The sequence below is a fragment of the Abrus precatorius genome, unplaced genomic scaffold, assembly GCF_003935025.1.
Source record: "Abrus precatorius isolate BTA unplaced genomic scaffold, Abrus_2018 Scaffold4, whole genome shotgun sequence".
NCBI lineage: Eukaryota > Viridiplantae > Streptophyta > Magnoliopsida > Fabales > Fabaceae > Abrus > Abrus precatorius.
The window spans coordinates 8,801,018-8,828,904 of NW_020874384.1; the positions used below are offsets into that span (position 1 = coordinate 8,801,018).

A 27,887-nucleotide genomic window follows, 5' to 3' on the forward strand; every position below is an offset into this window, starting at 1 on the left:
TAAAAGTTGATTTGACTTAAAATTTAAATTACATTTTTTAAAATTTTATTATTTTTAAATAATTTATACTAAACATGAAAAATATACCAACACTGTGTGGTAAATGTGAAAAAAAAAGTGAAGCAAGAAAAACTGAAAATAAAATATTATTTTCTTTCTTTATTTTAATAAAAATTAAATAAAAAGAAAAAATGACGTGAATTTTACATAATTTTCATACTCATCATATTTCGCAAGAAAGTAGATAAAATGGCAATTTTTAAAATCTTTTTTTAACTGAAAAATGTTACTTCACTTTGTTTTTTCAATATTTCTCAAATATTAAGTAGTTTAAAATTTTACTTATTTTTATAATTTTTAAACTTTTTTTCTTTTATTCTTTTTATTTCTCTTCTCAATCAAATATAGCATAATTTTAAGAGATGATCTTGATTTTTTTTCTTACCTTAATTCTTATATTCACCTTAAATTCATTTTCACTTTTATTTTCTTATCACATTATCATATTATATTCTTTACATTCTATTACTTCTGTTTGCCTCTCTCTCCACTTCGTATACCATCAAATTGTTATTATTTATTTAAGAACATTTTTTTGCTTAAAAAATAAACTTCACGCCCCCTGTCCACATCTCATTTCCGTGACTGTTTAATAACGTTCATTAGTTGAAAACAAAATAACTGGTGGTAACCGGAAGTGCGAAGACAGAGTGAAAAGACAGGTTCAAAATTGACACTCGCTAATTTGGGTTCAGCTGAGTGGAACCATTAGCGAAGAAACAAGAGCTGAGCTTAGGTCTGGTGATGGAAGCGGTGGTGGTCGACGTTGGCTCAAAGCTCCTCAAAGCGGGTTTTGCAATTCCTGACCAGACTCCCGCCATGGTAAATTACACCATTCAACTTTTCAACTATTTGTTTTTGCTCTTAAATTGGTGTTATTAGAGACTAAACTAGATTATATTCAGTTAGAGCTGATAGGGTTTACCTCATTTCATGCAGAATTGTGTGCTATATACACTTGCTAACTCTAACCCATTCAGCTATTCATAACTCAAACTTTTGACTTCTGTTTTGATATGTTATTGTTTCAATCCCTGATTCTGCTTCCTTTCGTGTGACTCAGATAATTCCCACTCAGATGAAACGAGTGCTTGATGATGCATCAGTCACTGATACTTCACTAGTTGAAAATGTCACTGTTGACCCTGTTGTACGAGGATTTGTCAGAGATTGGGATGCCATCGAGGATTTGTTGCACCATGTTTTATATACTGGTCTTGGATGGGAAATTGGCAATGAAGGACAAATACTATTTACAGATCCACTTTGTACCCCTAAGGTTTGTGGAAAACTCTTCTGCTTTCTGATTGTTTATCTATACAGATATTTATTCCTATATGATTGTCGTACCCTTTCCAAGTATGTGTAAGTATTTTTCTTTTGCAGATTTTTGTTTCTTTTTTATCTCTCTGAACTGCTCCTGCAACCTTTTGTTCAACGGAATTGCCGGTAGTTTTGGTATGCATTATACAGCTTTTTCTTGATTATTGTATGTGTTGCTGTTTTCCAGGCCAACAAAGAACAGTTGGTGCAACTGATGTTTGAAGCATTCAACATATCAGGGTTTTATGCATCAGAACAAGCAGTGTTATCACTGTATGCTGTGGGACGTATCTCAGGGTGCACTGTTGATATTGGACATGGAAAAATAGGTATCCTCATCTGAAGCAATAGGAACTTAATTTGAATTATGCGAATAAGTTCTACATTGAATAGATGGAATTTTTTTATCTGCTTGCTGTGTGGGTCAGGCTGTCTGTTTTTGATGTGGGGATATGTTATCTCCTGCACATAATCGGGTGGTGTTCATGTGATGTGGGATCTTTGGGTTACAGGGCATCTCATGTGCTGTGATCTTTATTTTGCTACAGAGTAAATAAATGATTGTTATATTAATTTCTTTATCATGCCTCAATAATAAAATGAAAACCATATAGTTAGGCCACCAGCAATAAAAAAATACAAATGATGATGAAGAACTTTTTCCATTGCTTTCCATTGAATATTCATATGTCTTGCCTATTCTAGATACCATCTTTCTTTTGCAATATTTGTTTTATCTAGTTATCTGCATGGCTGAGTGGAAAGAATCATGTGCTTAGGTTCCTATATCAGTTGACTTTACTTAGGTTATCAGTAGTTCCACAGTTCCACCAAACCAGGTTTTTCCTAACTTCATGTTTTCCTCATGGAATCAAATTGAAAGACGAAATAAGTTTTTTTCCATATTTTCTACTTCTGCAGGGAAGTGTGAGGAATTGCTCCATTTCATCTTCCACATGAATTATTTTTTAATACAAGTGTAGTTGGTAAATGCAATCTGGAAAATATTACTAAAAGTTTATTGAAAAAGGAACATGAAATTCTTCTAAAGATTAATATATTCCAATTGCAATTTAAACTAAGAAATACAAATGTAGACTGAAGGTGAAGGTAAAAGTATCAATTCATGGTGTTAAGACATTTTTTTTAAATTTTTGTTTGAGGTGCATTCTAATTATGTTTCAGTAAATATTGCATGCACTATTGGAGTAAATAAAAATATGTCTGAGTGTTTTCACATATGAACATGTTGAGCTTCTTGGTTGTTATGTACTGCGTGCATCATGATCTTTTTGGTTTTATAACTAGATATTGCGCCAGTAATTGAGGGTGCTGTTCACCACATAGCCTCGAGAAGATTCGAGTTTGGAGGTATTGATCTGACTGATTTCCTGGCTCAAGAACTTGGCAAATCCAATCCACAAGTAAACGTCAGCGTGTCTGATGTTGAGAAAATAAAAGAGCAATACTCGTGCTGTGCTGAAGATGAATTAGCTTATCAGAAGACCCAATATTCTTGTCCTGTGGAGAAGCATACCCTTCCTGATGGACAGGTCTGCTCTGAATATCTCTGATAATTTTGGCTTGTGATAATTGCCAGTTTTCTAACCTTATTTTATTTTAGCTATTGGTAAGTTCTTCAACAAAGTTGGTACTACTCTAGATGAATTAATACTGATTGATAGGGTGGGAGGGAAATGAAAATGAAGGAAGGTGGAGATAAGAATCAGTAAAGAGAGAGGAGAGCTTTCTTTGGATTATTGTGATTGACTGATTTGAGCGAAGCTTATGAGTACCATTGAGGAGGTTTCTGATGTTTGTTTCTTTGGAATATATTCTTTAATCTACTTTTCATGATTGGGCAATTAAAATATGATATTTTTTTGCTTATCATGTGGATTCTTCTATTACATTAGGAGGGGAACTGGAGTAGTATTTTTCAATTAGCGTTTTGGGGAAACACTTAGCAAGTTCTTTGCAAGCTCAGACTGTTGAACATTGGATCTGAAATTTTGATATTCCATTAGGAGGGATAGTGGAGAATGTCTCTCAAAGGGTGTTTGAGCTGGGCATCTATTTAATGGGCCATCTGCCTTTGCCAGGTCAATCTGACAAAGAATTGTCTTTGAAAAATTTGGACCAGCCTCAAGGTTAATTACGGGCCAAACAGACTGGTCTGAAGTGCTAAAGATTACAAAACCCACTAACCTTTGTTTCCTTCCCCTTGCTTGTTAAGTGTCAACTGTGTTTTTACATTCCAAGTTCAATGGACTTACAGTAATTTATGACTTCATCTGAAAGTTGAATTATCTTATAGGTGTTAGCAATTGGGAGAGAAAGATATACTGTTGGGGAAGCTTTATTCCAGCCAAGCTTATTGGGTTTAGAGTCTCATGGCATTGTTGAGCAGCTTGTCCGTGCTATTTCAACTGTGTCATCAGATAATCAGAGGCAGCTGCTGGAAAATACTGTGGTTTGTGGTGGCACTTCTTCTATGACTGGTAAATTTTTACCTTCATTACTTCTGGAAAATTTAGGATAAGCTTGATATGAGGTTCTAATTTGTTATGCTTTTTCCTTTTCTAGATCTTTGGTCTGTGCATCATATTTATTAAATGGAATATTTTCTATCTTTAGTTTAGTGGATTGTATTTTTCTAATATTGGAGTAGAATACAGCCTAATATTGGACCATTAAATTTCATACTGTGTAATTATTAGCCTGGATAGCAACTAAGAAAGTTCATAAGTCAGTAAATTTTGATGGAAAATAATTGGTCATGAAAGATATATTTTGTTAGAAATTTCTCAAATCACAGAAATTGGGAATTAGACTCGGGAATCACAGAAGATTGAGATTTGAATCACCAAAATTTAAAAAGGGAAACCCAGCAGCTCCCACCTTGTGAGATTGGGAAGGGGTAGATGTACACTGCCTTGCCCTTGCTAGCAGAGAGGCTGTCTCCAGGATTGACCTGTGACTTCTAAGTCACAACCGTCACCGTCATTGTATCAAGGCTCACCAAAAATATAACATAGGTCATTCGAGAGACCTAAAACCTCATGCGATCCCACGCACAATCCTTGATAGGCTTGTTGTTGAGGGGCTTCAAACTCTTAGCTAACAGAATAGGCTAACCATGTTTCACTCTCTTTTCTCTTCCACTGTTCCACATGCCATGTGAGCTGGTGGTTACATTCTCTGCCACCCCTTCCCCCCTTCACATTCCTTATGTAGTCCTGCACGGCCCAGCTAATCTGAATAGGAGTGCCTAACATATTTTTCAAATAATAATATCCATAGATAACATAGCTGGCGGAATTTCCTACTGTAGCCTTGATAGCCACAGTAAATAGTAATACACAACCCTAATTCTGTATGCTTAATTCACTTCCTAAGGTAGAAAAGTCAGTCTTTTTGGTTCCTTTTTATTGTTTCGCTGAACTTGGATTTTCTTTCCCTACTGACAAATGGTAAATACTATAGTATTGTTATGAATAATAATTATGAAGTCTTGTCTCTAGTAAACTCTTTCCACAAGTGCTTCTTAAGATATCTGTATCCTCATTACGTTTTTTCTTGTGTCTTTTTTCTCTTACATGGCAGGAAATATTTCTCATTTAGTAATGTAAAGATGTGATGTGTGTGTTCCAGTGTGTTTATAATGTGTTCCGAACTTACTATTACTGACTCATTTATCAGTAAAGAATTACTAGAGAATTGTCAATTTTTCATGATACATCCGATTAATGGCAAGGCAACAAGCCATTTACAACCCAAATAGAAAAGATTTTGTGCCAATTGAATGTTTTCCTTTATATGCATTATATGTAGGGGAAACTATTTGTTGCCATTATAATTCATCATTGCTTGGTGACTTGGAAGTAATTAATATTGCCTTTATCTTAATGGTAATTTTGTTAGGCTGCTGAATATGTATTTGACCTTTGAAGTGAGTAGTTTTATTGGGCTGGGCCTGATATGTTGGGTAGACCAAAGTACTGGCTGAAATACTTGTAAAGAGGCAGGCCAACCTATATTAGGTGACCCACTTGGGCTATATTGCTTTGTTGGGCCAAACTGGCCTGATAAAAAAGGATGGAACTTAAAATGTTGGGCCTGGCCTGCCGATGTGTTAGTTCTCCAAATGGATAGTCAGAGCTAGTACAATACCGAGATGCCTCATGCCTGTTCATGGAGTTTCTCGCCAATAAGATCTCTGATAAACAAAAATCTACTATTCCAGTTTAGCGTTCTTCTTAGTCTTTTTACATTTAATTGCATATGGAATTTAGGTTTTCTCATTAGCAAGTAAACTCCAATTGTGTAATACATTTATTTATTTGAGACAAAATGGGGGTTATTTTGCAAGAGTTGGATTTCTTATCTACGACAAAGCTGTTGCTTGTGAATTCTGACTGACCGACCAATGCTGCTTCTCACGGCAGGTTTTGAAGAGAGATTTCAGAAGGAATCTAGCTTGAGTTCATCTGCTGTTCAACCTACCTTGGTTAAGGTAATTTCGTTATCTTGTCAAGTAACTTCAAATTATAACAACTTAAAATGTTATAAATAAATAGTTTTTAGCCTTCTCTTTGTTAGATTCTAAGATAAAAACTTTACAACAGAACAGAGGTTTTTGATTCTAGAATGACATTAGGAACTGCAAAAATATCATCTTTATTCATGTTTTAATTTATGTTCCTACTTTCTACTGTCGGATAATCTCTGGCTTACTGCAGCCTCCAGAATACATGCCAGAAAATTTAGCCATGTATTCTGCATGGGTGGGAGGTGCCATACTCGCCAAAGTGGTTTTCCCTCAAAATCAGCATATCACTAAGGCAGAATACGATGAAACTGGACCTTCTATAGTTCACCGGAAATGCTTCTGACAGTATTCATCTGCACGATTTCAACAACTGTTTATTACTCTGCATCTATACTGTTAACGTGCCAAAATCATTGTAGATTCTAAATGCTGGATGTCCATGTGTGTGTATTATGTTAAAGCTGCAATGATCTCCATTCATGCAATCTTCTTACTCTGCATGCCTACCATGGAACTGGAAGACGATTTCCGTAAATACACGCGTGTATATGTTAGAGCACTAGGAGCTTGCATATCTTTGTAATGTGAATATCCGTGTAAAATATTCATTTTTGCCCTTTGTAACCTAGAAGCTACTCCTCTACTAGCACACCCCTTCTCCTTTTATATGAGTAGTTTGTAATTTATGCTTTAATTCATCGATTAGTAATTTATAGTCTTATAAATAATGTTTTGGGAATAGTTTGATAGGAAAATTATATGCAAGACTTCTAATCAACTATCCATTCGTAACTGCAGTACTATACTGCTGTCATAATGGAGTTTCACGTGACTATGGTTTCATGCAGTTAGTGCTATGAAATAGACCCAGATTTGATCTGTGGCACGGAACCTTGAAATTACTATACCTTTGGGTTTAACTTATTTTAGTGAAATAATCATTTAATTTTATCATTTTGAGGGAGAGTTTTTTGAAAAATAGGTTTTTACTTCCCCAGATAAAATCTCAACAAAACACATGCTAAATTAAATGCTTTTATTTTGTAATTAGCAGTTATCCTTACACAGATGCCAACTTTCATGTTCTTTCATTGGTTCTAGCCTTCTGGAAATGAAATGAACATATGGATTAAACAACGGAGTTGGGTTATATTGACATAACCTAGCACATAGATGATTCCCATTCAGTGGGTTACTTGATGGCATTGTGCATCACATTAAGACAAAAAATTTCCATAAGCATGTGGTATTTATGCTTTAGCATGATGAAGCTATGAACGTTATACATGTATTTTAAGGATTAGCATTATCTTGTACTCCTTTCTTGTTAGAGCTTATCCAATTCAATAATTGATAGGCCCCCACTTCCAATTTTTATTCATAATCACATAAGCCAACGATTATTGTGGATGAATTGATCGGTCTTTGAATTTTATCTTTACCACCACGATGAGCTTGTCCAACGTTGCCTCAGTTTGTAAGTTCCGTGTCTATTTGAATACCATTGTGCAATTTATGGGTCAAGTGTTCTAGAGGAAAAAAGATAGTGCCACGTTCTTTCTTTATTATAATTTTGGATAGAAATAAGACTTACTAATAAGAGTTTATTACTTAATTTTTTTAAAGTCTAGATTAACTTAATCAATTTAAGTAATAAACTTAGTTTAAATTGTTTTAAAAATTTAATTAATTAAATAGATTAGGTTTGAAAGGCCTAGTAAAATGACTCATTTAAGATTCATAAAATTTATAATAATATATTAAATAATTTTATATAAAAAATATAATATAATATTAAATAAATTATATTTTAAAATAAATAAAATTTTAAATTAAAAAATTTTAATCCTTTTTGTTGAAGTTAAGGAATGCCTTTAGTACATAACTTCTGAGAGAAAGTACTGTTTGCTGAAATTTTTTATGTGATTGTTGCTTAAACCATCTTATATGTATGATACTAATCTGCATTTGTATTTATCGATATTTAGTGATTTATTTATTTAAATTAAATGTATAGTTTAAAAGTGATAAATAGTAATATGTAATTTATTATAAATACTTAATTTATTAAATTATTTTCTTATAACTTATTTAGATGTAAGCTCTATGACCAAATATACTTGCTGAAATGATGAAGAAAAGAACAAACTTTGATGTACCTTGTTTGTTGAAAAACACTTTAGCATAGTTGGTTATCTTTGCTATTTCTAATATTGAAATGGTTTGATATTCACTTGACTTGTACTTACATTGAAAAAGAGAAGATAATGAAGTTTGAGGGGTGTTACCATGGTTGTGTAAATATTTTTTTGTTGGTTAGTAGTTAAGTTGCCACATTAAGACTTTCTTATTTCTATAGTGTTCTCCAAGTTGTTACTTATGAAACTCTCACAATTCTTTATAATTATTCCTTTGCAATTCAGAACTTCATTGAGGCTAACAAGAAAGAGATTACTGTAGTTTTCCTTAAAATTATTATGTGAAATACTCTTTTCATCATTCCTACGCCTAATAATATAGTATAGTAGTGACAAGAAAAAGAAAAGAAGACGTTGTAGAAAAAAGTTAAAATGATCTTGTTATTTAAAAATATTTAAAAAAATAAATTATATTTAAAAGATCTTAAAACAATACTATTTTTTTTTCCAAATTATCTTGTGTTATTTAATATGACAAATTGCTGTTATTCTATTACTCAATTTTAACGTCTTTTAATAAAGACTAACATAATTATTAATTTTATGATTAAAATTTTAAGAAAAAAATAATAATTAAATTACATGTTAATAGATTAAAGTAATAACATGATAAATTAAGTAAAGTAATTAAAATGTAATAATATCAATAAAAATATTTAAAATATTCGAAGTTAAAGATATATTCATTTCTATTATCGCTCAATATTCTGTAAATTTATATTGGGACACATTTCAAAAGTTATTATTATTATTATTATTATTATTATTATTATTATAAACCTAATTTAATTATAAATTACAGATAATCAGTTTGATAAACAAAATTCTTTAATAATATAAAAGTAATAAATATGAGAAAATACGAGCTACATTGAACGAAACAAAGTTACTAGAATTAAGGAAACTATCTTTGAAACTGTATAATTTAAAAAAAGGATCAGGAAGACATTGCAATTCCTGATGCATTATAATTTTAAAAGACAGACACTATATGAAAAAGAAAAGAAAAGAAAAAAAGCCATGTCCCACGTTTTTTTGAAACTGATAGGTACAGTTTGAAGTTGAAAGACGCTAAAAACAAAGGTGTCAATTGTATAACGGGTTCCAGTACAGAAACAGAAGGAGCAAAAGCAACAGAGTCAAATCCAATTCACACATCACCCTCTAATCAACAATTTGTTAACACAAATAAAACAACGCTCCTTAACCCTTTCCCAACCATCCCCTTACTGAAAAAATATTCATAACTAAGAACATCGTTATCGCATTATAGTATATAATTTAATGACACAGTCAATGGGTCTTTCAGGGAAACTTTGGATTCTTAGTTCACTAACTTTCGTATTATTCATTTCATTTTGATGGAGCTGCAACATGCATGTTTCATGCTTAATGATGTGGAATCTTAAGATTTCCACGTCATAGATAGTACTTTTGCTCCTTTTTTTTTTTAAATGTAAATGGGACTCCACTTTCTTTATATGTAGTTCATACATATGGATGATGGAAATCTATGATCTTACTATCTCTCCAGTTTCAGTTGGCTCTAATAATAATTGGTCCATTGCCCAACTTTTTCTTGGAGCAACCTTGTGATGGTTGGGTACATATTCCTGAAAAGAAAAACACACAAATCAATAAAAAAGAAAAATAGTTCAGTACTTTTTACCTACAACTTTGTTTTCTCGTCCTCTTCAATAATTCAGAAAGCAGCCCGACAAAAAATGTTTATGTTGGAGTTGGACATGATTACAATAAGCATTGTTTTGTGTAATATCATTGATACCTCCATTTTCTTTATGAGTTCTGCTGCTGTGTCTGCTATGACTACAATATGCCTTGCAGAGTTGTCTATAAAACCCTCTTCCACTCCCTTGTCAAATAAGGTCAGCAAGCTGTTGAAATACCCATCTACATTCAACAATCCCACCTGCATATTCACATTTTGAATGAAAATTATTAGTAACAAATTAAAGGAAAAAAAAAAACCCCATATCCAAAATTCAATAAAATATGTTTCTTTTATAAAAAAAGCATTTCTAAATGTTTGCTGTTTTTCAAGCATAAAGTTTCAATGATACATTGTTCATCTAAAAGTAGTGCATAAAGATAATCTCACAGGTTTGTCATGTATTCCTAGTTGGGACCAGGCTATCACCTCTAGCAACTCTTCCATGGTACCATAACCTCCTGAACAGTTTGCAGCTTTGATTAAATTTATATATACCTGAAGTTATTGTAAGAATGTTTATAGTACAGGAAAAAAATTTAGAATATTTTTATCTATAATATACCGGGAAGGGCTATGAATGCATCAGCATGTTTAGCCATCAGTGACTTCCTTTCATGCATATCTGCAACTGTTTTCACTTCTCCAAATGTTTCCCCAGATATCTAATTATGTGCGGGTTTTGATCAGTAAGAGCCTTTCATGATGAAAAATTCAGATTGAAAGAAGCATATGATCACAGTAGTTAAGGATGGAATGGTACCTCATGAGGCAATAGAGCTCTAGGAATCACACTAAACAAAAAAAGAAAAGAAAAGAGATAAACAATATGAAGTTCATGAATACAAGGGAACCTAATATATTCTGTAAGACAATAAAAAATATTACCCAAGAACATGGCGACCTCCCTTTAGCACGGTTTGAGAGATCAAACCCATTAGTCCTAATCTTCCTCCTCCATAAACCAAATCAATCCTCCTCTCAACCTATCAAAACAAATAACAAACAAAAACACATGCAAGAGTTCTACAAAGGAGAAGAACTATATATACTAAAGGCATGGCCCAATATTTTTTATTTTGTGAATTGACAAATAATAGTAGAAAAAGAATTACCAGCAATTTACCAAGCTCAAGAGCTGCATCACTAAATGCAGACTTGTATCCAGCTCTACTACCACAAAAAACACATATTCTTTGGAACCTTCCTTTCTGCTTATTTTCTGCTGACACTTCTCCTTCGCCTTCCATCCTTCCAATATATTGTTGAATAAAAATATTAGTGGAAGGAGATGAAAGTGAGTGTGCAAAGGGTAACAGAAGGAGACACCCCTTTTGTGAGAAACTACAGAATTTTATCTCAAAGACATACCCTTCTTTCTGCTTTCTTGAAAATAACTTGGCTGGACAAGACTCCTCTCCATCTTCTATTATTCTTGTCAACTCTTATCATTATAATAATGTCACAAAACTGCGCTGACCAATGGCCATAACAATTGTGCACATTATACTAATTGACTGTGCAAGGAACATTACTGTGTTTGTAAAAATTAAAATTCCAAGCTTTGATGAATTTCAGAAGCAACACTTACTCGATTCAAATCAATTTTTCCTTTATTTTTCATTTTTTAATTGATAATTAAAATATATTTAATTTGGTCAACTTTTTACGGCATGGATAGTGATAATTTTTTATCTTAATTGTTTTTCATATTGGGATGTTATTTCTTTATTAAAAATAAAAGAACCAAAGGATAGATGATTTGATAGTAATTGCTTGATCCGTGATTTAACTTTGTCCTTTTTCGATAACACCAATGGGGTTCCTTACCTCGTAAGTACAAAGACAAAATCCTTGCGATGTGGACAAAGGTAAACAAATTTGACAAAATTACTACTTCAGTTCAAACTTTATTTTCCTCCCTCTCATGATAGAGTAAATTTTACCTAATCATTTTAAACTGTGTACATACATATATAAGCGTGCACTACATAATTGATTTTGTATATGGGATGAAGAAAGGCTAGTGTGTGTGTACACACACAATAAACCATTTCAATTTTGAAGACAGAAATAAAATCTCAAGAGAAATAAAGCCATTTCTTAGATCATTTTATTTTAAAAAATTTAATCTCACGTATTATATATCCTCTCGAAATGAATTCAATCTAAATTGGAGTGTTTGGGGGAGTGTTGTAATCAATTGATTTGGCTTGTGGCTTTGTTGCATGGTGTTGTAAGCTTTGTAATCAATGAAAATAAAATAACTACTCTGCAAATAAATTCATGAAAGTATCTCTAAACAAAATGCACAATTCCAAATTACCGGTATGTAGGCCATTTTACTTAGAACGTTATCTTGGCCAAAGATCAGGTCAATAAAACACCACATTCCTCCAAGGCTATTATTCTACATTCAAATATACTTTAAGAAGGAATAGAAAAGAGCAATGGACATGGTTTAGAGTTTTTTTTTTTTTTTTTTGTAGTTTAAGAAATGCTGTTCTAACAAAATCTTGTCAAATTCAATCCATGGGATGCATAAGGGTTGCTCTTTTAGATTTGTCTTTTTTCCATCAAAATGCTACTGTACTAAGTATCTTGAGAAGCATTTCAACTTGCGTGATGGATTTGATGAGGAACTGTTTTTATCCGAGTTTATCCAGTGCTACCTTAAATGGTACGATAAGAGTGTAAAGTGTTTCAGAATAGAAGCAAGCAATTTTCATTTATGTGACAGAGATACAAAGTAGAATGACAAAGGTACAGATAATTAATGATTGACATACAGTCAATGATCGAGTCATTAATTTATTGACATCACATTGGGTATTCTTCTCAAAAGACCAGTAAATCTGCGTTAGTGCGAAACATGAGCTGTGGAATCATCAACTGGGTGCCAGAATCTGTTGAAAAACCAAACGGAATCAGCTTCCACCGCATATCCATCTTGATTTCGGTGCCAGCTGTAGTGAGCATGTGTTCGGTTCTTTATGTCAAAAATGGCATGCCCAAAGCTGGCCTCTCTGTATGCAGAGTACTCTGGCTGTGGTTCTGTCATGCTGCAGCTCAAATGATGTTTATATTAGATTAGGAGCATAAAAGTAACCAGAAATGCAACAAGACTAATCATGGTTCATGTATACTGTATAGAGCTTACTTGGTTGCTAAGCCTTCAAGATTTCCTCCATCCCCAATGGTTATATATACAGGAGCTGATTGATCTTTCAAAGGAGTGCAAAGACCATTTACAACGTTGTATGCAACATTGGAAACACGCTCCTACACATAGTATCCCATCAGTCTGATACAATTTTAAAAAAGTACTATGGAAGTGCATCATTTGTGCAATATTTTTTCATTATTTCCCTCATCTTTTTAGGGAGACCAACTGACATTTACTTGCATAGATAATTTTTCAAGTTGGAATGCAGGTCGAATAATACATGATTGGTACTGGTGGCTTTCAGAAGCATGATGTAGAAATTTCAAATGAGAAATTGAAGTGTTAGTAGCTTAACAAGCTGAGTTAACTTACGGATCGTTCATAGGCATGAACATGACCAGCAAAGACAACATCAACCTTGTACTGCACAAACCAGGGCTCATACATTACTCTCATTGTTTCCCCTTCCATATAATGATAGTTGTAGCTATTATACCAAGGTGAATGCATGAGAACAATCAGCCAAGGAGTCTCTGTCCTGTTAACTTTTGGTAGCTCTTCTTCAAGCCATTTGTATTGGGGTGTATATTTTCCTGAGAAAACACCAAGAGGTACCACTTTAAAAGCAGTGACATTACAGATTATGCGTGCATTTAATCCAAGCAGTAGCATAGAGGCAGAAGAAAATAAATTTGTATGTTCAGACAGAGACGCAAATTATTTAAGGTAAGTGTTGGTGGTCAATAGGTCAAGGATTTGGGACTTCACTATCATGCTTTAGATAAACAGTCACATCCCACATGGAAAATATGTATATAGAAAGTTAAGTTATACATTTAATCCCTATAATTAACATTCATTTATAAATTAGTCTTTATAATTGAAAAATTATATTTTAGTTCTTGTAAGAGTTTCATGCCATTAAATGTTATAATAACAAAGCCCAAAATATAAGTCTTTTTTTTAGTATAAGAATTAATTCATAAATGAATGTTAAAAAATTAAATATTTTAACTAGATATAGATTGAGATAATTACATATTAAAAACTTATAATAAAAATATTAATATTGACATTTTATTCATTCATTTAAAAGTAAAATAAAATATAAAATCAAGTAAAATTTTTTATTAGTTAAGAATTACATGTTAGAAAGATAAGATTGTACGAGTATTTTCTCAACTAAGTTTGATATCTTGAATTCTTTTAAAATTATAATGAATAAAAATATACATTTGATCTCTATATTTAACACAATTACAAATTAGTTTCTATACTTAAAAAACTTATGTTTTAATTTCTACACGAGTATTTTATTATGTTTAATCCTTTCCATCATTAATGACGTTATAACAATAAGGATTAAAATATAACAAAATATTGTATATAGACTAAAATGTAACCTTTGTTGGGTTTAAAGAGATTTAGATAGAGAGCCTTACAATGAGTAGGACACAACTATGCAACCCCAAAACCTTAAGTCAATGGGTACATGGGTCTATCTCTTTATAAATCCCTAACTTACTCATATCCTATTTCATGTGAGACTTAATTCACACTTGATTCCAACAACTTTCTTAAGCATAGAGACTAATTTGTAAATGAGTGTCAATTATAAAGACTAAATGTATAATTTAATCTATATAAGATTATTATGTGCTCAAAGCTTTGTGAATATAAACCTAAAAACTGAAATTATTCAACAAAAATTGACCTTTCATATAAGTTTATTAAGTTATAGGTAGTTGCTAACATAAAATTATTACAAACAGAATTGTGTCCATTAGAAATCAAAGAATCAGCCAGAATGCTCTCCACACAAATATGTATCAAGTATTACCATATGCTGAATATGAGGCCAAGACAATGATGTGAGCAGAAGCTCTCTTTATAGAATACCAGAATGGTGCAGTACTCTGAGAGGCTTTATAAGGAACATGGTACCGGTGGCTATATGGCTTGAAAGGTTTGGTTTCACCCTGCAACAAACCAGTGCTCTATGTTAAAAACTTATTTCTTACTATAATTTGGACTTTAAATACATTACTTGAGGGATAAAATTTGTTGTCGAAAAATAAACGAATGAAAAGTTTCTCAAATAGTTAAAACCAAATTAAATTAAGTCTTATGAGAATCTTACAATTTCTGGAGCAAAATCAATTTCATGGTTCCCTGCAGTCCATATCCATGGTTGATAAGCAACACTCCTTTCTGTAAACCTTCCCCATGTATCCCATCTAACATTATCATGATTTGGGTAGTTATCTGCATAAGAGAGGTCGCCGACAAACAGTACAGTTTGTCCTTTGCTTGGATTCATCTCATAGTGAGAAAGCGTCTTATTTGAATCAAAACTCTGACCAAGATCCCCTGCAAATAATGCCACACTAGTTTACAGCAAACATAACATAAAGCCCTATTGGGACACACATTTCATTTTTCCTTTCCAAATTTATGATAAATGTTCAACAGTTCATGGTGGTAAAGACCAAATAGCTGCAAAAAATATCTACATTAAGTGTTAAAAGACATGAATATTGTTTCAAAATCAGGAATTATTTCTTATCCTTGCCACTCCCATGTGCTAAAACGCATAGGTGACTCCTCTCCAACCACCCAATTGCACGGAGAAATTAAGAAACCACCAACTTTTAAGACAACTGATAAATGTGAACATGCTTGTACCATAATGACAGTTTGCAAAACAACGCCAAATTACTTCGATAGAATGATACACTTACCTATGAGACCAAATGTGTATGGCACATCAGGACCAATTTGAGGAGGAGTTACAAACCAAAACTGCCGTGTAGTGTTTCCAATCCCAACCTCATAGTAGTATTTGGTGTTATACTGTCCAAAAATAAGCACAAATATCAACAATTGATTCAGGAAGCAAATGACCTTATTCTTTTCTTTCCACATATATCAACAAACCGCATAAAAATGGAATAGAGAAAAAGTATTACCTCCAAATTTCTGATGGTGGTGTGATGAATAAAACCAGACGTGTAATTGAAGAATCTGTAACTAACAATTTTGCCTCTAGCTATCTTCTTGTTGTCACCGTTCTCGTTCTCGCTCCAGTAACGCACTTTGCTGGACCCTGGTTCATCCACCGTAACCCATGACACGATCACTGCTTTCCCCTCAAGGTCACCTTGTGTTATATGAACCTTATGCATCAAAACGAATAGACCAAAAGTAAGATAAAAAAGAAAAGAAAAGAAAAATGAACACTAACTGTTTGTAAATTGCGAATCACTGACATTGATTCAATTCAAACCAAACAGCATAAAACTCCTAGCTAATTATTACAAAAGAAATTAGCATGATGAAAGAAGGGTACTTGCTGGGGAGCATTATAACCACGAGGAACAGCAAAGACATCACTGTCAAGTGGCATATCCACAGTCTTCTCAACTTTCCTGAGGAAGGGGCTTGTGCTGCCTCCATTACACACCACACCCACATTCAGAACCAAAGCTAATGCTATAAACCCAACAATACCCATTTTCTCAAACAATTCAAGACCCAAAAGATCAATGTAGGAGTATCTCTCAACACCACAATCTCTTGTATTTATTATGTCAATGTTTAATAGTCTATTATTATTAACAAATAGTAGCATATAATGAGGAATATTCAGATTAGAGGTCAACTGAACAACGGGTCCGTGAAGGAAGCTACATTTTCTATCGTTTTCTTTCAAAGACAGAAAACAGTTCAGTCTAAGAGAGCCACAAGACTGACCAAACCTTTATATGGCTTCTGCTGGAGCGGTGAGATATAATAATAATAAAGTAGCTTTGGCTACATTACATGGATCCAAATTGATTAATAATGATGATGTGATGCCCAAAAAGTTGACTTTTAATACTTTTTTCAGTCCGATTCGGATGTGGCGTTGGGATTTCACACCATACAAGTTGCCCCAATGGGCCAACAATCCATTGTAAGATGCCACATTCCATTTATGGTTTCAAACCTATTCTGATCTTTCTATGATCTTTGCTTCCATTTTTCAATTCCATAGTCAAATGCACTTATAGGGGCTATTCAGTAATGCTATTTCAGATTGATAATAAAGGTTTAACCTTAACAGAGTAATTGATTATTTATTTATAACGAGAACATGTACTTTTCAATTTTATTGTTTTTTTAAATCACATGTATCTTCATTGACTAGACTACTTTAGTATTTTTGCTCTCATGAATAATATTAGTTTTTTATGATAAGTTTTATAATATTGCAAATATACTAAAACTCGGAGAAATGTGCAAGCCACGTTCATGAATAATGTTTTTTTTCACTGAATATAAATTATAAATAAAAGTACCATTGAATGTTATGTTTTTTTTTAGGTAATATATTAGTTAGAGTTATTAAATGTTATATTTTTTTAAAATATAAAAAATTAAAAGTATTATGAATTAGGTATATATTTATTAGATTTATTCATCATCTATATTACTTTTTTGGTTTTCTTGGGTAGGTCTATATGGACAATGTATGGTCTGATTAGCTTAGCTTTTTTGACCAACACTTAAAGTTACAATTGAAGATATATAGAGCGTAGAGAGACCCATCTTGCTGAGAATGTTGTTTTTTGTTTCCTTTTACAGAACGACAGAAAAGACGTTCTTTGGTTACTTATTGGTGGTATCTTTATCTGTTTGTTTACTATTTTTAACAAGAATCTTTTGATTTTGTGGTGAAAATTAAAATATTGATTCAGCAGCACTACTGATTTAAAGGTGCTATCTTTGTCTTACTACTAATGTATTGTTGCTTATTTGTTAAATTCTTTTGAAAACTCTATCTTTTGGTCTCTCGTGAGGCAATTTTTGATTTTGGGTTTCCCCCCCCCCCCCCCCCCCCCAAAATATGATAAAAATTAAAATATATTATCAAAATAGGATATTTGAAAAATATTTTCTCTATTTAAAGTATTTTTAGTCATGTCACCTTTAAGTGTAGGTTCTATAAAAATCAACACTTATCTTTTTAATAATAATAAAAAATATCGACTATGTAAAAGTTGACATTTATTTTTAATAATAAAAAAAAGTGTCGCTAATAAAAAGGCCGACACTTATGTTTCTTGATTTGTACATAATATATGAAATTCAGACTTTAGGTAATAAAAACAGAAAGCTACCTTATTGATAAGTCACTAACTCATTTAGAAAATTAAAATTTTTTGGGCATATTTTATTGAGTTTAAATTATAAGTTAATGCAATTAATTAGAAAATTTAATAGAATGTTGTAAGTGCTGAAAAATTGATAGATCATTCATATTTTGATGCTAATATTTGAATTTTTGAAAGGAAATTAAAGGAATTTGGCAATTGGAATAAAGAGCAGAAGTTGAGTGCTGCAGGACACAATTGTGGGGATATGAACTTTTGATTGTGGGGACATAATGCTGACTAAGCATATAAAAGAAAAAATTTCTAAAAAGTTAGCATCTTTTATCTTTCCTAGTTAGTACATTCTGGAGGTGCAAAAATCTAGGCTTTGGTACAATTTACGTAGAAAATGGTAGTTAGGGTAATTTTTTTTACATCTTGGTTAGAGGATTCTAATGGGAACTTGGATTTCATCCCCTTTTCTATGGTTTATGTAATGGAATAGTAACTTTTCTCATTTCATCTATTTGTTGTAAGCTCTTCTTTAAACATGAATTCTGTTTTTGCAATCTATTTCAGTTTATTATTATTTACTTTCATTATGCCTAGCTAAATATCTTGGGGGTTGAGTGAGGATGAACTTATACCTTTAACCTTTGCAATGAACTAATATTGGATATAGCTCAAGATACAAACTTTAATCTAACATCTTAATTCTGAACTTAATGCTTTTCTGTTCTACGTGAATGAGATTGATAAAAAGTTCATTATCACTAGAAAGTAGTGAGCTTTCTTTGGCTGAGATTAATTTGCTCATTATGAATTATTTAAGAATAGAAATTTAAGATGACGTGGTTAATGGGTTTAAACCTTAATGCTGAATGTTTTTAGTTGTATCTAAGAAATTAGAACACTAATTTCATTTGAGAACCAATTACCAAGGAATTGGGGTTGGGTATTTTAGAAAATCTGACCATTAGATGAAGTTGTGTTTTGAGTTATAAATATATTTGCTTGTAAGGGAAAAGGGAGAAGGGATTCTGAACTCAACCTATCTTTTAATTGTTTTTAGACCCACTTCCAGTAACTAAGACATTTACATTATGCAATTATTCTGATTTTTATTCCCAGTTTTAGTTTCTTAGTTTCTGTTCATTTATAAAATTTAATTCTAGCATTTTTAATTCTGTTTTTACAATTCTGTACTTAGTTAAGTTGTGTTCTGTTCATACTATATTTTTAGTGACCCAACTAGTGTTATTCTTGTGGGTTGGTACTTAACATTAATCCATGTGGACTATAATCTAATTTTTTACTTCAACGATTTGGTGCACTTGCCAAAAAGTTATCAAGTTTCTGGCGCCGTTCCCGAGGATTAATTGTTAATATCAATTGTAATGAGAATCTGCTAGCTTTGGTTAATAAATTCTGTTGTGTTTTAAGTGTTCGCATGAAAATCTAAGTGTAGCAGCTGAAATAGTTGATGTGAGGCAAGGATAAGATAAAAAAGAGAGAAGGAACATACTTCAGAACAAGAAAAAGAACCATAAGAAAAGAATTCGGCAGAAAATCCTAATGAAGAACAGAGGATCTTGGATGATTATGCACGTATTGTTCGATTTCCCATTCAAGCAAACAACATTGTGATTAGACCTGACCTTATGAGAGTGGTTCAGTAAGAACAATTTGTTGGGCATCCTTTCGAAGATCTCCACTTGCACATTCAGAATTTTTTGACCATCTATGAAATGATTAGAATGAATGGTGTGAGTGATGAAGCTATTCGGTTGTCTCTTTTTCCATTTTCTTTAAGGGATAAGGCAAAGAGCTGGCTGTTATCCTAACCGTAAGTATTACTACTTGGGATGATTTAGAGAGAAAATTCCTAACAAAGTATTTTCCAGCCTTTAGAATAACCAAGTTGAGGCAAGAAATCTTGACTTTTTCTCAAAAGGAAGATGAAACACTGTAAGAGGCATTGGACAAATTCAAAGAACTCTTGAGAAGCTGTCCTTATCATGAGCTACTCGAATGACTTCAATTGAGAACTTTTGATGATAGGCCGAATGTAGCAATAAAGACAATGGTGGATGCAGCAGCTGAAGGCTTATTTGCTCAAAAGGCCTTGGAAGAAGCACATCAACTTATTGAAGTTATGGCATCCAACAATTACAATCTAGGGAAAGGAATTCTTTAAAAAGAGGTGTGCTAGAGCTGAACACATTGGATGCATTACTGGCTTAGAACAAATTAATGTCACAACAACTAAATTCCCTCAATGCCAAGCTTGAAAATATGAAGCTAGAAGAGAACAAACCGGTATACTATGTAGCCCCCACCAACCAAGAGGAATATCATGAGGGAACAAGTGAAGACAGAGTTGAGTATTTTCAGTAACAAGGGGCTGAACAAGTGAATTTCATGAATAATATGTCACGACAGCATAATTTCAATTCAAAACCGCAGTGGCAGCAGCAGAATTTTCATCAAAAATCTGTTTATCTACCTCAACAGCAGCAGTCCAGACCAAATTCCAACTTAAATACCAGGCCACTGAACCAATCATACTATACTCCACTTGCACAAAGACCAAACCAACAAGGAGGACAGTGGCAGCAGCAAAATTTTCAGAATTCTGGTCCCATGCAACAACCCCAACAACCTTAAGTTCTAGAACAAGTATCCACCATTGAGAAGGCACTCTTACAACTAACACAGACTACCAACTTGTTCATGTAAGACTCAAGCACAAGGATGGCTAATCAAGAAGCATCCATCAAGAACTTGGAGAATTAGATGGGACAGATCTTAAAGAAAATAAATGAACCAACCCTAGGCTTTATTTTTGGGAATACAGTGGAAAACTTAGAGGAATTCTACCAAGCAATTATTACAAGGAGTAGAAAGGTGGTAGAGCCATAACCTAAGAAAAAGTCACTTGAAAAAGAAGATAATTCAATTGCTGGAAAGAAGAAGAGGTAGCAGAATATCAACTAGAATTGGAGATTGAAAAAGAGGAAGAGGAGGCAAAAAATCCAGCAAAACAGAAATTAGTGGTGGATGAGGCATATTGGAACAGATCTAAGAAACATATTTTGGAAGATTCATGCAAGCCTCAAATCCCTCCACCTTATGTTAAGCTGCCATATCTACACATCCCTAAGAACAAGGGAAAGGAAGAGTAATTTTCCAAATTCTTGGACATTTTCAGAAAGCTGCACATAAATATACCATTTGCAGAAGCATTAGAGCAAATGCCGTTGTATGCCAAGTTCATGAAGGACTTGCTTTCAAAGAAGAGGAAATTGAAGGAGGATGCTATAATCGCTTTTACTGAGGAATGTAGTGCCATATTGCAGCAAAAGTTGCTTCCAAAGTTGAAAGATCCAGGAAACTTCACAATTTCTTGCAGGGAATGTGACTATTAGAAAGGCTCTATGCGATTTGGGGGCTAGCATCAACTTGATGCCGCTTTCCATTTTGAAGAAATTGGGAGTGAGAGAAGTTAAAAGTATAATAATGGCTCTCCAACTAGCTGACCAATTCATCAAGTACCCATATGGTGTAATGGATGATGTGTTGGTGAAGGTGGATAAATTGATTTTTCTAGCAGACTATGTTATCTTGGATATGGATGAAGATTCGGAGGTGTCTGTGATCCTAGAAAGACCATTTCTAGCCACTAGAAGGGCTTTGATTGATGTGCAACGAGGACAATTGATGTTAAGGGTGCATGATGAGAAGGTGACATTTAAAGTTTTTGAGGCTATGCAGCATTCGGATGATGAGAAGGGCACTTGCTTTAGGATGAAAATGGTAGATTCTTTGATTTCAGTAAAAACATTTGGTGCAGAAAATTGTACAGACCCATTGAAAAAGTATCTAGTCAATGCTGTCATGAACAATGATGAAGAAAGTGATGAAGAGTTGTAAGAGATTGTACAACAGTTGGACGCTCAACCTATTCTGCACGAAATTACAAATGCTGAAAAATTGGAAGAAGGTAGCAAAATAGAACCACAACAGTTAGAATTGAAGCCCTTGCCCTCCCACCTTAAATATGTATTTTTGGAGGAAAAGAAAACTTGTCCAGTGATAATCAACAACAAATTCTCTCAGTTGAATGAAGAAAAATTAATGAGAGTTTTGAGGGAGCATAAGGCAACAATAGAATGGTCTATTGAAGATTTAAAGGGAATTAGTCTTACGTTCTGCATGCACAAAATTAAATTGGAAGAAAAATTCACACCTGTGGTGCAGCCACAGAGGAGACTAAACCCCGCTATGAAAGAGATTGTCAACAAAAAAGAAGTCTTAAAGCTTTTTTCAGCGGGGATGATTTACCCTATTTCTGACAGTGAATGAATTAGCCTGATACAAGTGGTACCCAAGAAGGGAGGAGTCACTGTGATCAGAAATGAGAACAATGAGCTCATCCCCATCTGCACTGTGACAGGTTGGAGGATGTGCATCAACTATTAGAAATTGAACCAAGCTACATGCAAGGACCATTTCCTACTTCCATACATGGACCAAATGTTGGAGCGGCTGGTTGGACAAGAATTCTATTACTTTTTGGATGGCTATTATGGGTACAACTAGATTGTGGTTAACTTGGAAGATCAAGAAAAGACTTCGTTCACATGCCCATTTGGTATATTTACGTATTGCAGAATGCCCTTTGGGTTATGTAATGCTCCTGTAACATTCCAGCGGTGCATGCTTGCCATTTTTTCTGATATGATAGAGAAGTTTATAAAAATTTTCATGGATGACTTTTCTGTTTTTGGGCATTCATTTGATCTTTATTTGACAAATTTATCTTGTGTGTTGTAGAGATGCATAGAGACCAGCCTAGTTCTCAACTGGGAAAAATGCCACTTCATGGTCCAAGAAGGTATTGTATTGGGACATAAGATATCTGCCAAGGGTATAGAGGTAGATAAAGCAAAGGTGGGAGTCATAAAAAATCTCCCACCACCAACCAATGTTAGAGGAATAAGGAGTTTCCTAGGCCACGCTGGTTTTTATCGCAAATTTAGTCAAGATTTTTCAAAGATTGTTAAACCTCTCTACTCACTTTTGAACAAAGACATTCTCTTTATTTTTGATGAAAATTGCCTGCATGCCTTTAATGTTATTAAAAGGAAACTGATCACTGCACCTGTTATCATTGCACTAAATTGGAATCTTCCACTTGAAGTTATGTGTGATGCTAGTGACTTTGCTGTAGGAGCAGTTTTAGGACAGAAAATAGGCAGAGTTTTTCACACAATTTATTATGTAAATAAGATTTTAAATGAGGCATAAAAACATTATGCCACCACAGAAAAAGAATTACTTGCAGTTGTTTTTTGCTTTGGAAAAATTCAGATCATATCTTATAGGATCCAAAGTAATTATTCACACAGATCATGGTGCTCTAAAATTTTTATTTTTCAAGAAAGAGTCGAAACCAAGACTAATTCGTTGAGTATTATTGTTGCAATAATTTGATCTGAAAATTTATGACAAAAAGGGAAAGGACAATGTCATTGTAGACCATTTGTCTAGGCTAGAAGGAATGTCATCATCATGTGCAGCAGAGGAGATACAAGAAAATTTTCTTGATGAACAATTGTTAGCTGTCATTGAAAGGTCATAGTTTGCTGACATGGAAAATTTTAAAGCCTCCAATATCATCCCAGAGAATCTGACATGGCAACAGAGGAAGAAATTTTTTAAAGACTCAAATCAGTACATAAGGGATGACCCCTTTTTTTGTTCAGAATTGGGATGGATGAAATAGTTAGAAGATATGTGCCACAATATGAAGTTCAGAGCATTTTATGGCATTGCCATAATTCTCCTTATGGAGGACATTATAATGGGGATAGGACGACTGCAAAGGTGTTACAAAGTGAATTTTTCTGGCCAACAATCTTCAAGATTCCTTTGCCTATACAAGAAGCTATGATAAATGTCAGAGGATAGGAAACATTACTAAGAAGAATGAATTGTCACTAAACAACATACCAGAAGTTGAAGTATTTGACTGTTGGGACATAGACTTAATGGGACCATTCCCATAGTCATTCTAAAATAAATACATTTTGGTAGCAATTGATTATGTGTCAAAGTGGGCTAAAGCAGTTGTAGCACCCCTAAACAATGCCAGACTGTGATTAAGTTCTTAAAGAGGAATATTTTTGTGAGGTTTGGGGTGCCAAGGATTATAATCAGTGATGGTGACACTCATTTTTGCAACCAGTAGCTTCAATCTCTCCTCAACAAGTACAATGTCAAGCATAAGGTGGCAACACCTTATCACCCATAAACAAATGGGCAGGTTGAGGTGACTAATAGAGAGATTAAAAGAATATTGGAGAAAACAGTGGGCAACACCATAAGAGATTGGTGCTTTGCGGGCCTATCGGACAGCTTACAAGAGCTCCATTGGCATGACCCCATATCAGCTGGTATATGGAAAAGCTTGTCACCTTCCATTGGAATTGGAGCACAAGGCACATTGGGCAATCAAGTATTTGAATTTAAATGAGAAAGTATTACAAGAACAAAGGAAATTCCAGCTCACTGAGTTGGAGGAATGGAGGAATTTGGCCTATAAAAATGCTGCAATCTACAAGTTGAGAGCAAAGACCTATCATGACAAGGCAATCAAACATAGAATTTTTCAACCTGGACAACAAGTTTTACTATTCAATTCTAGCCTGAGGTTGTTTCCAGGCAAACTAAAGTCAAAATGGTTTGGCCCATTTGTAATTAAGGAGGTCTCTCCTGTTGGAGTAATTAAAATTCAGGATCCTTCTTCTGACAGAGTGTTCAAAGTTAATGGACAAAACCTTAAAATTTATCTTGAAAGAGACATCCAGAGGGAGAAGGAAATTGTTCATTTATCAGACCCTCTATAAATTGGGATACAAGTACCAGTAGAGTAGTTTAGAATAGAATTGTTTTCTTGCAATTTTTAATTTTATTTCTTTAATTTTAGTTGTTAAATTTTAGTATGTTTTGTTTATAATCTTTGATAAGTAGCAACGTGTTATTTGGTTGAAAGGAGAAGGTCATAGGAATTTTAAGTTAAGGCAGTTGTCTACTTAGTAGTATGTGTGGCCACATAGCAGGGTCAATAGTGGGGACGCGACATTGGGACTAGGTTCTCCTTCTAGGCCTATGAACTTCAAGAAATTTCTAAGTTTAAAAATTCCACGCAAAATTCCAAAAAGGAGCGCCACCCAGGTTCTATCTGTCGTTTAGCAAGCATTTAAATAAGTAGAATTATTATAGTAAAATAATAATAATAATAATAATAATAATAATAATAATAATAATAAAATGTAATATTTTAATGTTATAATTTTAAAAAAAAGGAAGGAAGTTTATAAATATGGTAACGTCTGCTCAGTCTCTGAGCAGTTATTCACCACGTCCTTGCAACTTCCATTTTAATTCTCCACCATTAACCTCTCAACACCCACTTACTTTATTTTGTATTTTCCTAACCCTCTCCACTCCTGATTTCTCTCTACATCCTCGTTTTCCCCTTCCGGTAGCCATTTTCAAAAGTTTAGAGCTTCCAAAGGTACGTTCTTTCTATACTCCTTGCTCTGTTTTTAGTACACTTCTTCTTTCTTCTTCTTCTCCATTCTTTCATTGTGGTGCTGTACAAATTTTTTATTTTCTCCCATTTTCGCGCTTGCTTCTGTGCCCTTTTTGAGTTCCTGCTAAATGTTTGTCTTCATTCTGATTTTGGGTTATACTCATATATTCAGAGTTGTAAAAAAAGGTGAGAATATTTGTTATATATGCTTGGTGTGTATTGTGCGTGATTAGGGCATGAAAGTTTTTCCTTTTTTTTTGTATATTCTGCACCAACAATAGTATCTAGTTCTGTTTAAGATAATTGTGCAAATTTCTGAATGCTTCTTTGAAATTTTTTTATGTTTTTATTTTATCATGTTTTCACTATGATGAAGTTGTGGAAGAGATTTTTTTTAGTGAGGCTGGATCTACATTTTTTTTTCTATGTGTAGTTTTCTGAAATTATTGTTGCAGTTTTCATAGCGATTCAATAACTGATTGAACGCAATTTTCATGTCTATACACTCCTTTCTTATTTGCAAACCATTAGATTTTGGGTTCCCCATTATTGTTTGAGTTACAATTATATTTTGCATATTTTGGAGTAAAGTTTAAGTTCACTGTGCTGCATCGCTAGTTTTGCATCAGCTTTGCTTATCTTATTTTTTATTGAGTGATTTTGGTTGACAAAGGTGTTGATTTAAGTTTGTGTAAATTTTTCCTTTTGCTGGTTAGATACTTTTCACTGTCAGATTCATTTTGGTTTATGAAGTACTGTGATGTATTATTCATTATCAGTTCTTTTAACAAGCAATTGTTATAGATCATATTTTCTAAAATTCTATACCACAATATTTGGAAATTACTCTAAGTTTGTTGTGTGCAGTTCTTTAAATTTTCTGTTCACTGTCACCAAATTCTTAAACATTAATTGAACAGTGGTGAATTTCCATTCTAAGATGTACTTTACTTTACGGGGAACCTTCATCCTTGTACATAATTCTATAGCATTTTAATCTAGTGATAATTGATTCTCTCTTAGTATGCATTCATCCCAATGAATGTTACCAGCACATGTAAATTGCAAAAACCAAGAGCAAAACAAACTTCTTTTGAATTAAGCACTTTGTGCACAACATACTTAATTTCCTTTTCACATGCATTTTAACTGTTGAATACCATGTTGACTCATATCTATGATGTTCTGAATTCATGTTGCAAATTATTCTGGGTGACCAAAGTCTCATTCTGAAAATTTAGGATTTATTATGCAATAGTTTGGTAACTTTGTCTCTGCGTATGTTTAGCTTGGGTGTATGCACTGTTGCTTAGTTTTTATTTCTCAGCTCTTAATTTTATTAATGAGACATTGTGCCATTTGCATTTTTCATTCTTTTTCCTACACAACCTTCTAACAACTTATGGGCTCCAATGTTATATACATTAATTTCTTGAAATGTCATAGGTTGAGCCCAATTTTACTAAACATTGGTTGCACAATTACACTTCACCTAGAATCTTGTATAACCAATTTTTTGTTGTGTAGTACGTAATTTTGGATATATGCTTTATCATAACAGTTGATCGATGATCTGATTCGGTTTAATTCTGTTGTATTACATATGAGAAGAAAGTCTATAGCCAACCATACAAAGAGGAGTGGTGTTTAGATAAGAAACTCTAAAAGTGAAGAATCTGGAAATACTGGTCCATTCAGGATTCCAATGCATGAACAACATTTCAATACTAATGTGAAGCCTAGAAAAATAGTGCATGATCAAGCTTTTAAGCTGTAGGAGACAAAGTATGAACCTATCCAGCGCACTATCCAAACCCGACATTGGGAGTTCTTTTGTGGTTTGACAGGCCGAGAGTTGCAGACCTTAGTCAGAGAATTTTATAACAATGGAAAGGTGGATCCTCAAGCTGTTACTACCCTCTCACCATATTATACCATGGTGAGGGGCGATAAGGTTGTCTTCATACCTGGAGTCATCAACAGAGTGTTGCAAATTCCTAATAATAATTCTGCAAAGGAGAAGGATGGCTAAACTTTACTTTTAGAGCAACCAACTGATTATGAAGCTCTCATTTGCATTTTGTGTAAGCCTGGGGAAGAGTGGAGACTCTTAGGAAGTTCTGA

General features: G+C 33.4%; 3 protein-coding genes and 1 non-coding gene across 5 annotated transcripts; 1 reads left to right on the forward strand and 3 right to left on the reverse strand.

Moving 5' to 3' along the window:
- The first annotated feature begins 628 nt into the window (after positions 1 to 628).
- Positions 629 to 6,887, forward strand: LOC113864933 (actin-related protein 7-like). The gene is made up of 7 exons (XM_027499182.1): positions 629 to 882; positions 1,124 to 1,339; positions 1,571 to 1,712; positions 2,692 to 2,936; positions 3,701 to 3,884; positions 5,832 to 5,899; positions 6,126 to 6,887. The coding sequence occupies exons 1-7, from the start codon at positions 805 to 807 to the stop codon at positions 6,276 to 6,278; spliced, it is 1,086 nt and encodes a 361-aa protein (XP_027354983.1). The 5' UTR covers positions 629 to 804; the 3' UTR covers positions 6,279 to 6,887.
- A 2,757-nt stretch (positions 6,888 to 9,644) lies between these two features.
- LOC113864281 (cytokinin riboside 5'-monophosphate phosphoribohydrolase LOG1-like) lies at positions 9,645 to 11,112 on the reverse strand. The gene is made up of 7 exons (XM_027497830.1): positions 10,978 to 11,112; positions 10,751 to 10,848; positions 10,626 to 10,656; positions 10,428 to 10,527; positions 10,253 to 10,323; positions 9,920 to 10,063; positions 9,645 to 9,746 (listed from the first exon to the last, which is right to left on the reverse strand). Exons 1-7 carry the CDS (start codon positions 11,110 to 11,112, stop codon positions 9,645 to 9,647), a joined length of 681 nt encoding a protein of 226 aa, XP_027353631.1.
- Positions 11,113 to 12,566: 1,454 nt separating this feature from the next.
- LOC113864279 (purple acid phosphatase) lies at positions 12,567 to 16,755 on the reverse strand. 2 transcript variants are annotated; one of them, XM_027497828.1, is made up of 8 exons: positions 16,378 to 16,755; positions 15,998 to 16,204; positions 15,770 to 15,881; positions 15,169 to 15,398; positions 14,869 to 15,007; positions 13,401 to 13,621; positions 13,023 to 13,144; positions 12,567 to 12,924 (listed from the first exon to the last, which is right to left on the reverse strand). In XM_027497828.1, exons 1-8 carry the CDS (start codon positions 16,657 to 16,659, stop codon positions 12,723 to 12,725), a joined length of 1,515 nt encoding a protein of 504 aa, XP_027353629.1. In that variant the 5' UTR covers positions 16,660 to 16,755; the 3' UTR covers positions 12,567 to 12,722. The 2 variants fall into 2 exon arrangements, with proteins under 2 accessions (XP_027353629.1, XP_027353630.1); XM_027497829.1 differs by having other exon boundaries at positions 12,648 to 12,930; positions 16,378 to 16,747.
- Positions 16,756 to 20,081: 3,326 nt separating this feature from the next.
- LOC113866461 lies at positions 20,082 to 20,188 on the reverse strand. The gene has a single exon (XR_003505101.1). It is a non-coding gene; the product is annotated as a small nucleolar RNA R71 (small nucleolar RNA).
- Positions 20,189 to 27,887: the final 7,699 nt, after the last annotated feature.